The sequence below is a fragment of the Acomys minous genome, assembly GCF_964271855.1.
Source record: "Acomys minous genome assembly, chromosome: 1".
NCBI lineage: Eukaryota > Metazoa > Chordata > Mammalia > Rodentia > Muridae > Acomys > Acomys minous.
The window spans coordinates 106,258,664-106,271,029 of NC_140483.1; the positions used below are offsets into that span (position 1 = coordinate 106,258,664).

At 46.9% G+C, this 12,366-nt stretch overlaps 1 protein-coding gene across 1 annotated transcript; it reads left to right on the plus strand.

The window, feature by feature from the left end:
• Window positions 1-497: 497 nt before the first annotated feature.
• On the plus strand, window positions 498-12,109 carry PRDM14 (PR/SET domain 14; the record flags this gene model as incomplete). Its single annotated transcript, XM_084773626.1, has 7 exons — window positions 498-1,173; window positions 1,857-1,898; window positions 1,997-2,154; window positions 3,332-3,599; window positions 6,311-6,513; window positions 9,302-9,403; window positions 11,070-12,109. 7 exons carry the CDS (start codon window positions 498-500, stop codon window positions 11,295-11,297), a joined length of 1,677 nt encoding a protein of 558 aa, XP_084629752.1. The 3' UTR covers window positions 11,298-12,109.
• Window positions 12,110-12,366: the final 257 nt, after the last annotated feature.

Genomic DNA, 12,366 nt, shown 5'->3' on the forward strand with positions numbered 1-12,366 from the left:
CTTTAATCCAAGAGCTTTCTGTACACAAGCTCTAATAAGTTAACCCGAGGTGAAGAGGTGGGACTGGGACTGAAGAGAAAGAGTATTGAGAAATAACTCTTTTGAGAGAAGAGTATTTAAGACTGTGTGGAGAAGAAGAAGAAAGAGCTCTTTGCCTTTTAGCTTTTGTCTTTATTCCTCCTCGGCTGTCAGCTGAGCTAGCGAGGTTTTGGCTTTGAGCTTTTGGTTTGGTTGGGGGGGGGGTGCTTTTAGCTTTGAGTTTTTTATTTTTAGCTTTTGGGGTTTGCCTATTCCCTTCCGACGTGAGCTGAGTAGGAAGGTCAGGTGGGTACTTTCTCTGTCTCTGAGCTGGTAAAATTGAACGAACAATTTGGGATTTCCTTCCTTCCTTCTTTGATCTGGGGATGGCTAGGTGGGGAAATGAAGGTGGGTAAGGCGACCTAGGATCCCCTACTCAGTGACCTTTGTTTTCACAGACCCGCGAAGCTAAGCCTGCCATGGCCCTACCGCCTCCGGGTGAGAACGGACACCCGCAGGACAAAGCGAACTACTTGGCCCAGAGTAGCCCCCAACACCTGGCTGCCTACTACGAGCCTTTCTCGGGCTACAGCCACTACAGAAACCTCTCCAGCACCGTGGAGGATTTTCAACCTCGGAAACTGGCGGCAGCAGTGTCTGCGTCTCAGGCGATGACCCCTCTCAATGCTTTTCGGATGTCCCCTCCCTTGTTGAACCCAGGTCTGGCTGTGCAGAGCGAGCCGCTCTACAATCTGCCCTGGTACAACAAGTTGTCACCGTGGTATCCAATTCCTCACTTTACTCCTGAGGTACCACGATTCCTAGACAGCCCTGAGTGTACGCGCAGCGGTTCCGGCAGCCAAAATTTCCCCTTCTGTGGTGGCCGAAGCAACAGAGGTCAGTGGTGGGGAGCTGAAAATTTACTCCTGCCATCCTCGGGAATTATCGCTTCCCTATTACCTGATGCATCTAAGACCTCCCAGTCAATATCTGTCCCCCAAACCTTGAACCAAGAGGGACAGCTGTCTCTTCGCGGCTTCAACTTCACAGAGGAGGAACTGCGCTTCGTCCTCTACGGAGCCCTCGCTAGTCCCGGGCACCCAGCCGGTCTACACCATGCAATTTCAGGCGTCCTGGTTCCCACAGACAGCTCTGGTAAGGAAATCTACATGGGGGTCGGGGGCGTCTGGGATGGGCGGAACAGGTCCGGACCACACAGTGTTAAAAAGTTGATCTCTGTCGGGCAGGTGTCCCTCAAAACCTCCTCCACTCTAAGCTAGCGTCTCAGGTCCTCCTTGATTAAACTGTGTAATTCCTGAGATAGGTTTTAGTGAGCTCTGAGGACCGAGGAGCGAAACGGTTTCATTCGGTGGCTTTGGGGATGTACAAAGTATCAACATGTTGGCCTCTAGAAATGCGTATCTGGCAGCTCTTTGCCTCAGAAAAACATTGTCTATGACTCTCAAGTTAGCAAAACAGACTTCATTGTCCACCACACCTTGCCCAAAGGGTGGTCTTAGTCTCAAATGAGCAATTGTGCATAAAAAGCCTGTGTCAAAAAAGGAGCAAGAAAAGCAATAAAGAACAGACTATACACACCAAATCTAAAGCAGCCTCTAGGGACTGAGGGAACCCACTCAGGAAGTCAATTCATCATAAGTTTATGTTTACTTTTCTTTCTTTTTGGAGGGGGTTGGTTTTTTTTGTGGTCTTGTTTTTGTGTGAGTTTGGTGGTGGTGGTGGTGGTTTTTTGTTTTGTTTTGGTTTCTTTGAGACACTCCCAGCACTCCTGGCACGTTTATTTTTCATTAGAATAATTTAAGGCTGTCTTTTCCTAGGGTCTAAGCTTCCAGACAAAGACTCGCTTCAGCTTCCGGAAGGTAGGCTGGAGGCTGCACTCCTTGCCGGGATTTATTCCCCAGAAATAATGCTCAGTCCCTAAACTCACTCTCTCCTCTTTTACCTTGGGTTCGCTTAGGTCTCTGCCTCATGCAGACAGCGTTTGGTGAAGCCCCACACTTTGGCGTGTTCTGTAGTAACTTCGTTGCCAAAGGGGTGAGATTTGGACCTTTCCAAGGTAAAGTGGTCAATGCCAGCGAAGTGAAGACGCACAGGGACAATTCTCGGATGTGGGAAGTAAGTGAGTTGCTGGTGTGTCTGATGAAACTGGGAGCATGGCCTGGGGGTGGGGCGGGGGCGGGGCTGGTACCTTGAAGTCCTTTACCCCCTGCTGAGAAAGACAATTAATGCTCACTCCAGCAGAACACCCCTCCCCAAGAAATCCATTTTGCAGTAGGCTAAGTAATTTTAATCTATTCAGAACAGCCATGGAGTATACACTTAAAGAATTGCTAAACCGTGTTATATTTATAAATAAAACCAAGTGCTTTTAAGTATAGGAGAGTGCTAAAGGTACCCTATAGGAAAGAAAAGTACAGTTGGGACTTTCATATTACTTTCTTATAAAATTAACCAGCTGGGCGTTGTGGCGCACGGGAGGCAGAGGTAGGCGGATCGCTGTGAGTTCGAGGCCAGCCTGGTCTACAAAGTGAGTCCAGGACGGTCAAGGCTACACAGAGAGACCCTGTCTCGAAAAACCAAAAAAAAAATAAAAATAAAAATAAAATAAATAAATAAAATTAACCAAAGATTAACAAAACAAAGAAAGCCAACACTCTCCAAGTTACTGACTGTGTAAGCTAATGAGGTCATAGCTTTTCATTTACAGGAACCGTTTGTCAGAATATACCAGATAACTTAAAATCGTCTAAATACTTTGACCCTGAAAGTCTAGGAGCATAGTTTAAGAAGGTAATCTGCAATGCTGACAATGTGGAAGACTTGAATTAAACAGTTGTTTAGACTGAGCTATGAGTGACTCTGAAGCTGCTACAACGGGAGAGTTATGCAGGAGCCCTGTCGCAAGCCTGCACACTCCACAGGAGATAATCCTAATTCTTCAGGACTATTTAAGAGCTGGGATCAAATGAAGCCCATTCATTTCCCTTGCCCTTACTTATAAAATTAACATATGCTGTTTGTTTGTTTGTGGGACTTGGGGGGAGAGCCGAGACAAGATTTCTCTGTGTAGCCTTGGCTGACCTAGACTCCCTTTTTAGACCAGGTTGGCCTCAAACTCACAGGCATCCTCCTGCCTCTGCCTCCTGAGTGCTGGGATTACAGGTGTGCACCACCTCACCCAGCTTGCTTATAAAGTTTATTTTTCATTTGATAGCAAGTTCGAGGCCAGCCTCAGGTACATAGCAAGACCCTGTCTTGAAACAAAACAAACTTCCGGTCTCGTTTCATTTAGATTTTTAAAGATGGTCACCTGAGCCATTTCATCGATGGAAAAGGTTCTGGGAACTGGATGGCCTATGTCAACTGTGCTCGGTTTCCCAAGGAGCAGAACCTGGCTGCGGTGCAGCACCAAGGGCAGATATTTTATGAGAGCTGCAAAGAGATCTACCGCAACCAGGAGCTGCTTGTGTGGTATGGAAACTGTTATGAGAAGTTTCTGGACATTCCCATGAGCCTTTTGGTCACCGAGCAAGACAAGCAGCTATCTGAGCTGTCTGAGGGTGAGTGCCTGCCTCTGCCCTGCCCAGTGAGAATCTACTAGTCTTAAGATCTGGGCTCTTTGCCTAAAGCCTCCCAACTGAAATTCAGGACACCAAATTGAGGAAATCTGTAGGACAAAGGCACCACACAGCAGAGGCAGAACATTGCCATCTTCCGACAGCCTCTTTTTCTAAGAATATCTATCTTTCTCCCTGACCCTTTCTGGAGAATAAAAAAGTAGAAATGCATGCATGCCAGTAATGCATGTAAGCCAGTTTGACTCATTCTTGCTCAGGCCACCCTTCTCAAATGCAGGGCTGCAATAACTTAGGGGGTTGGGAAATCAATTTAGTGATTGAGACCAGCATTAAAGAAGAAGAAGAAGAAGAAGAAAAATTAGAAAATATTGATGGGAATCACTTAAGAAATAGTAAGTGTTGTTCACCTTTCATTTTATATCAATACTTTATGTGTAGGTTTCTTGCTTCCTGTGCAAATGTTCTACCATTGAGCTACATATACTTCCAGACATTAAACTGGCTGTGTTTGCTCCCGCCTTTAATCCCAGCACTTGAGAGGCAGAGGCAGGCATAGATCTCTGAGTTTGAGGCCAGCCTGGTCTACAGAGTGCAAAGTCACAGTCCAGTTAGAGTTACTTGATAAGACTGTGTCTCAGACAAAACAACAACAAAAACCTACTTCCAAGACCCTAAGATGAATTTTAGTTCTGGCAAATTTGAAAACTGTTGGACAAGGCTTTATCTTTCAACACCATCCCAACACCCCCCCCACATACTTCTTTTTCTTTCAAAAATTGTATTTATGCATGTATGTATTTATTTATTTATTATATATACAATGCTCTGCCTGCATGTACACTTGCACAATGCTCTGCCTGCATGTACACTTGCACATGAGGAGAGAGCATTAGATCACATTATAGATGGTTGTGAGCCACCATGCAGTTGTTGGAATTGAACTCGGGACCTCTGGAAGAGCAGTCAGTGCTCTTAACCTCTGAGCCATCTCTCCAGCCCCCCCCCCTTTTTCTTTTTCTTTCTGAGATAGTCTCCCTATATAGTCCCAGACTGGCATTGAACTTGGAGCCTTCTGCCCCAGCTTCCCAAGTGTTCCAGACTGTTGAGCTGTGAGGTGTGTGTGTGTGTGTGTGTGTGTGTGTGTGTGTGTGTGTGTGTGTGTGTCTTCGCCTGGAGATCTTGTAGAGATGCTATAGTAATAATCGCTAGAGGTGGGACTTGAGACTGCATCTTGCTCAGCAACCAGGGGACACTGCTGGTCCCTGTGTCACATCTAAGTGGCAAAGAGGTAGAGGAGGACCAACCCACTGTAGGAGTAAGTCTCCAGAATTTGCTGTTTGTAAGGGAAGAGTGGTGCTGAGGCCTCAGACTACGATAGTATGCTACAAAGGTGTTGCGCCACTGAACTGATCCAGGCTTGCATTTGGTTTTTTTTTTTTTTCTTGTTTGTTTTGCTTGAGATCTCATGCAGCCCTTCCTGCCCCCAACCCCCAAGTTCTAGGATAATAAGCTCATAAAGGTGTGCTCAACTTTGGACTTTTTATTTATTCACTTTGGTTTTCTGATACAGGGTTTCACTAAGTAGCTCTGGCTGTCCTGAAACTTATTCTGTAGACCAGGTAGAACTCCTGAGTTTGAGGCCTCTGCCTCCTGGATGCTGGGATTTAAAGTGTGTGTCACCACAGGCAGCTTGAAGTTTACTCCTACATCTCACCTGGCCAGCTGGTTTTTATACACAAGAGTTTGGAAACTGCTGACCCACTAGGTGGGGAAAAAAAATATAAAGTACTGTATGCATAAAAAGAAGATACCAGCTGGGGCGTGCCTGGCACTCAGGGAGGCAGAGACAGGCGGAGCTCTGTGAGTTCAAGGACAGCCTGGTCTACAAAGGGAGTCCAAGGATACACAGAGAAATCCTGCCTCAAAAAACCAAACCAAAACCAAACCAAACCAACCAACCAAACAAACAAAAAAACAGTGATGTGTTTGTCAAATAGACAACGGATCTGTAGCATGCCACCACTGCCTAACCTTTTCAGTAGATTCGTATTTTTATTTTCACTCTTGGCTTCACTCACTGGAGGGCACAGTAAGGTTCTAGAATCCAGAAGCGTCTTGAGTGATAGTTTTGGAGATGTCCTCTCATCTCTCCCCAGTACATTCACACCTCTTTTGGTTGGGATTTGAGTTATCTTGGTTTTGAGCCATGGTTTTTGTATACGTCGTCTGACCTAAACCCTCGGTCCTCCTGCTTCTGCCTTTCAGTGCCAGGATGGTGGGTGTTGGGCATCGCTCTTGGCACAGACGCCTGCATTTGACACTCCTTCATCTCTAATTTCTGTCCTCTCCCTTTCTTCTCCGTTGACAAAAACAGACTTCCCCTTCTGGGCTTAGCCTGTCTGTCACTCAGTGACCTTTCACTCCTGTGGGTAAGATTCAGGAAGTGTCAGAATTGGTGCCTGTGACTAAGGAAGGCAAGATGCTTTCATTGGCTGACAGTGTAGTCCTGGCTGACCTCAGACTCCCTAAGTAGCCTTGACTCCTCTTCTGCCCAGGTTCATAGGTGTGTGCCACCCCACCCAGCTATGGTGTCTGTTTATGGTTTTCCAGATCCTGTCTGAGTTAATGAAGAGGGCAGGGGCGGCGACAATGGTTAACACAGCCTCAATGGCTTATGCCCCTGTGTTTGACAGAGTCTGCAGAAGGTTACAGATGTGAACGCTGTGGGAAGGTGTTTACCTACAAATACTACAGGGACAAGCACCTCAAGTACACTCCCTGTGTGGACAAGGGGGACAGGAAGTTTCCGTGTTCTTTCTGTCAAAGATCCTTTGAGAAGCGCGACCGACTCCGGATCCATATTCTTCACGTCCACGAGCGGCACCGGCCCTACCTGGTGAGCAGTTCGTGGTTTCGTGTCCATCTTCATTTTCCATTTTCCCCCTCCCCTATCTTCCTGAACACGTGGAAAGGGGCTTGCAAGACTGATTGGGGATTCGATGCCTGCCTCGCTATGCGTACTGTGGGAGAGGCAGACATGCAAGCGTGAGGCTGTGTCAGCATCTGTGCCGAGGGCAGAGGAAGAGACAGAGGTAGGAGTGGGCTCCTGGCTTAGGAACGGTGCCCAGCCCTGGAGATGAGACTAGAACAGAAGGGCCGCAATTTGTACTGGAGGCTGGGAAGGCACTAGGTACCTGTGCTTTGCTCCACACCCAGTCAGCCACTAAGTCAGCCTTGGGCAGAGGAAGCACAGAAATGGCCCAAAGGAAGGAAAGGCACTATCACAGACTGTAGTCTTGGTAAGGATGAGAAGCAACAGGCAGCCATTTTCTTCCTAGGGATGCCTTCCTAGGGTCGGGTGTGGTGGCACTCGCCTTTAATCCCAACACTCAGGAGGCAGAAGCAGGTGGATCTGGATCACTGTGAGTTCGAGGCCAGCCTGGTCTACAAAATGAGTCCAGGACAGCCAAGAGTACACAGAGAAGCCCTGTCTCAAAAAGCCAAAAAACAAACAAACAAAAAACCACACAAAATCAACTTCATCCTTAAAGAAAGGGTGGGGTGACATGGTTTGTTACAGTGTTTGTAACATTGTGTGCACATGGGGGAGGCTGTTGTGTGCAATGTGAGGAGAGTGCGCTGAGAGGCAAGAGGAGGTGGGTGCATCTGCTGGAACGGAGTACTGGAGTTACAGATGGCTATTGTGAGCCACCGTGTCGGTGCTGGAAACTGAACCTGAATCTTCTGCAAGAGCAGTTCATCTTCTTAACTTCCAACCCGAATCCCCAGCCCCCCCCCCCCTTGTAATAGCATTTTATAAAGCATTTTACAGTAGAGCCAGACCTAGGTCCTCAGCTAGAATAGCAAGTGCTCCTCACCGGAGCCAGCTGCCGTGCTGGTGTATTGCTGTTGTACGTGCCTGTGTGCACCTGTTTGGAGCCTATTTCTCCTTTATTACTTTCTGCCCTAGTCTTTTGAGAAAGGGCCTCTCACTGAACTTGGAGCTAGGCTGGCTGTAATGGATGTAAACATGTTTTTGTTTTGATCCCAAGAGTGGGATGTGGAACAGACTTGGGTGAGGGTGTGTCTAAGAAGGTCTACTTCTCCTGTTCCCGTTAACCTCTTTTCTCTCCCCAATAAAGTAGGTTTGAAAAAGTTCAAAGCCTACAGCTGGCAGTCAGCAAACCCCAGCAATCCTGTCCCTGCCTCCTCCAGCTCTGAGGTTAGGAGGTGTGGTTGGCCGCACCTGGCTTTTTAAATGGCTGCTGGGGATTTGAACCCATGCCCTCTAGCTTTAGCATCTAACGAGCCACCTCCCCAGACACAGGAAGGGTCTTGGGTCTTTTCTTTTTGCTGGAGTTTACTGCGTTGTTTCATCTTTCACAATAGCAAAAGCTGGGTTTTATGGGCTGGAGAGGTGGCTCAGTGGTTAAGAGCACTGTCTGCTCTTCCAGAGGTCATGAGTTCAATTCCCAGCAACCACATGGTGGCTCACAACCATCTATAATGTGATCTGATGCATACTGTTTACATAATAAATAAATCTTTAAAAAAAAAAAAGGTAGGTTTTACAAGGCCAGGTGTGATGGTGCATGCCTTTAATTCCAGCGCTCGGGAGGCAGAGGCAGGAGGATGGCGATGAGTTTGAGGACAGCCTGGTCTACAAAGTGAGTGCAGGACAGCCAATGCTACAAAGAGAAATTTCCTGTGGTTTTCCATAGGACAGTCACGTCCAGAGAGTTTTTGGGGCTTTTTGTTTTTTGTTTTTTTTTAAGTCAATCTTAATACTTGATTTCACCAGAGGAATAAAACTCAAAAGGAACAGGCATACAGAACTTTGCATGTATGATTTGGTTTCAGTTTGGGTGTTAGCAGTGGAACACAGTTCGAGCGCACTTTGAACAGGTGTTCCACCACTGAGCATTGGCAAAGGAGTCACGTGAAAAGATGCTGGCTTCACACTAGACAAACTCCATCCTGCCAGGTGTGGCAGCTCTGTAATCTCTGTACTTAGGAATGCCGGAGCCAGCTCAGGCAAACCTGGCACACTCATCCAGGGGCCTGATGATCCAAAGATCTGCACAGAATAAAGAAAAGAGTTCTAGGGCTATCGGTACGGCTCTGTGTTAAAATGCTTGCCCTGAAAGCCTAGCCACCTGAGCTCGTTTCTGGGAACCAACAGTTGAAGGAGAGAACCAGTTCTAAAGTGGTTTCCTGATGACCTCCACAATTATGCCATGTCACATGCCTACACACACACAAACTAACAATAATGCTGAAGCCGGGCGTGGTGGCGCACGCCTATAATCCCAGCACTGGGGAGGCAGAGACAGGTGAATCACTGTGAGTTCGAGGCCAGCCTGGTCTACAAAGCGGGGCCCAGGACAGCCAAGGCTACACAGAGAAACCCTGTCTCGAAAAACCAAAAAACAAAACAAAAAAACAATAATGCTGAGCACATTTTCACCAGACATGGACGTGGGAGTCAGAGGCAGGAGGATTGCTGTGAGTTTCAGGCGTGCCTGGTCGACATAATGAGAGTTCAGGAAGAGTCAGGGCTACGTAGAAAGGTCCTTTCTCTAAACAAACAAACAAATAATACTTCAGTTGAGACAGAACTGTTAGGGGGCGGGTATGAAATTTCAACTATTTTCGTTTTGTTTTGTTTTGTTTTTTCTCCTTAGTGTTCAACATGTGGGAAAAGTTTCTCTCAGTCTTCCAGCCTGAACAAGCACATGCGGGTCCACTCTGGAGACAGGCCATACCAGTGTGTGTACTGTACAAAGGTAGGTGAGGCCTCGTTTGGTGCCAACCATCTGCAACTGGAATCATAAAGCCTGACTTTCGGTGCATCTTCGGTAAATAGTTGATTACCAGCCAATGCACATTTTAAGTGAATTCGAGGCCGGCTAGGACTGCATAGTGAGACCATTTTTCAAAAGGATTAAGTAAAATAACTAAAGAATTTAAGAGTTCAGCCCCACGCCTTTTATACTTACCCTGTGTCACCTTGAACAAGCCTATTAATTTTCCTGGGAGGTCACACTGCATCATGCATTCATGTCAACACATCTGTGATAGTCACAGCCAAAGGTAGTGGGAGAGGACAGGGTCTCTGTGGCTGCAAAGGGCAAAGGGTATTTTTTATTTTTATTCTTTATTTTTTTTGGTTTTTTGAGACAGGGTTTCTTTGTGTAGCCTTGGCTGTCCTAGACTCACTTTGTAGACCAGGCTGGCCTCGAACTCACAATGATCTGATCTGCCTGCCCCTAGCCCGCACCACCCCCCACCCCCCACCCCCAGTGCTGGGATTAAAGGCTTGCTCCACGTCAAGGGGAATTGTTTGGGTGAAAATGTAGTCTTATTTATTATTTAAGTTTTATGTATATTGGTGTTTTACCTGCATGCATGTCTGTGCACCACATGCACCCTGGTGTCTAAGAGGTCAGGAGGAAGTTGTCAGATGCCCTAGAACTAGGGTTGCTCTTGGCTGTGAATGCTGGGAATCAAACCCAGGTCCTCTGGAAGAGCAGCCAGTGCTCTTAGCCGCCAGGCCTTCTCTCTAGTCTGTTCCCTCTTCCTCACCATGTTTTTTATTTTGTTTGTTTGTTTTTTGTTTTGTTTTGTTTTTGTTTTTTGAGACAGGGTTTCTCTGTGTAGCCTTGGCTGTCCTGGACACACTTTGTAGACCAGGCTGGCCTCGAACTCACAGTGATTTGCCTGCCTCTGCCTCCTGAGTGCTGGGATTACAGGTATGTGCCACTGCGCCAGGCTTCCCACACCACATTTTTGAGGCAGAGTCTCATGTAGTACAGGCTGGACTCAAAGTCATATGTATCTGAGAGTAGCCTTCAAGTTTGCATCTTCCTTCCATTATAGGACAGTGCTAGGGTGACAGGTGACTGTCACCATCGGCAGCATCTATCAGGGTCAACATCTTACTTTTGAATTGTATTGAAAGATGTAAGCAGTGCAGTACATGGGTGACATGTACACCAAAACTCTGCTAAATTTTACAAGTTACTTTGAGTCCACAGTAATTGTAATTAAAATTAAAAAGAGAAACCTTGAACCCTGGATGTGGTGGCACATGCCTTTAATCTCTCTCTCTCTCTCTCTCTCTCTCTCTCTCTCTCTCTCTCTCTGTGTGTGTGTGTGTGTGTGTGTGTGTGTGTGTGTGTGTGTCTGGCTTTTGAGAGAATTATTTTCATGTAGCCCTGACCGTCTTGGAACTCACTCTGTAGACTAGGCTGGCCTTGAACTCACTCACAGAGAGATCTACCTGCCTAACCCTCAGGCGCTAGGGTTAAAGGTGTATACCACCTGGCAAAAATCAAGACTCTTAATTCAGAAAACTAAGGCTCATGTGCCCCTTACAATGAAATTGACCCCTCTGAAGCTGAGTCGCCCAGCCCATGGAAGTTGCCTTTTCCTGCTTTCTGCCCTCTGCAGAAGTTCACGGCCTCCAGCATCCTCCGCACACACATCCGGCAGCACTCCGGCGAGAAGCCCTTCAAATGCAAGCACTGTGGTAAGCCTTTTGCATCCCACGCTGCCCACGACAGCCACGTCCGGCGCTCACACAAGGAGGACGACCGTGGCTCCTGCACTATCTGTGGGAAAGGTTTTCTGGACCAGGAAGCTTTCTGTGCGCACATGAAACTCCATAAAGCCTGCTAGCTCTCCGAGAGCCGAGACAGGCGAAAACCAAATACTCCAATTCTAAGTCCTGGTCTGCCTGTGTCACACCAACACATGGTTGTAATATTCAGTGAGAATTGGGAGAGTGGAGAAGTTGGTCTGAAACTCCAAAAGCTGGGAATAAGGACCTGTGATCAAATAAGGCCCCTTCCTCTCCTGTGTTTCCTCGAACACCCGGTTACACCCTGTCTGCAGCCAGTGACTATTTTCTACAGAGCAACAACAAGAAAGTGGTTTTGTTTTAAAGGTTTAATTTTCTTTTCTGTGCATGAGTGTTTTTGCCTCACGTGTATATCTGAGCTGCATGCCTAGTGCACGTGGAGGACAAAGGAAGACATCAGATCCTCTGCCCCTGTATTTATGGGTAGTTGCGAGCCACCATGTGGGTGCTGGGAATTGAACACAGGCCCTCTGCAAGAGCATCCAGTGCTCTTCACTGCTGAGCCATCTCTCTCTCTGGGTCCTGGTTTCTGTTTTGTTGTTGTTGTTGTTTTGGTGGTATTGTTCGTTTGGCCTGCCGCGGCCCCCCCCCCCCCCCCCCGACAGCTCAAGCGACCTTTGAACTTCTGATATAGCTGATAGCGACCTTGAACTCCTGTGTAATGTTTCATCTTCATTTGGGTTAATTCTCTCCTCAATGACCACATGAAAAAATACCAGGTATTTTAGCACTAGACAAAATCCCTTCCAAAGCACAGAGAATTCTTGTTGACATCTAACTTTTACCAACTAGGAAAGAAAACTTTCATCTGAATGAAGAAAAGCTGAAAATAAACGTTTATGCTACTCTGGTTTTAAAGCTGATTCCTTTTTTTTTTTCTTTCCCTTTTAATATTTATTTATTTATTTAGGTTCTTCAAGACAAGGTTTCTTACTATAGCCTGGATGTCCTAGAGCTCGCTCTCTCTCTGTAGACCAGGCTGGCCTCGAACTTAAAGAGATCCACCTGCCTCTGCTTCCTTAGTGCTGGGACTAAAGGTGTGCACCACCACTGCCTGGCTCTTCTTTCCTTTATACAAAGTTTCCTTCTATTTTAATATATTTTCCC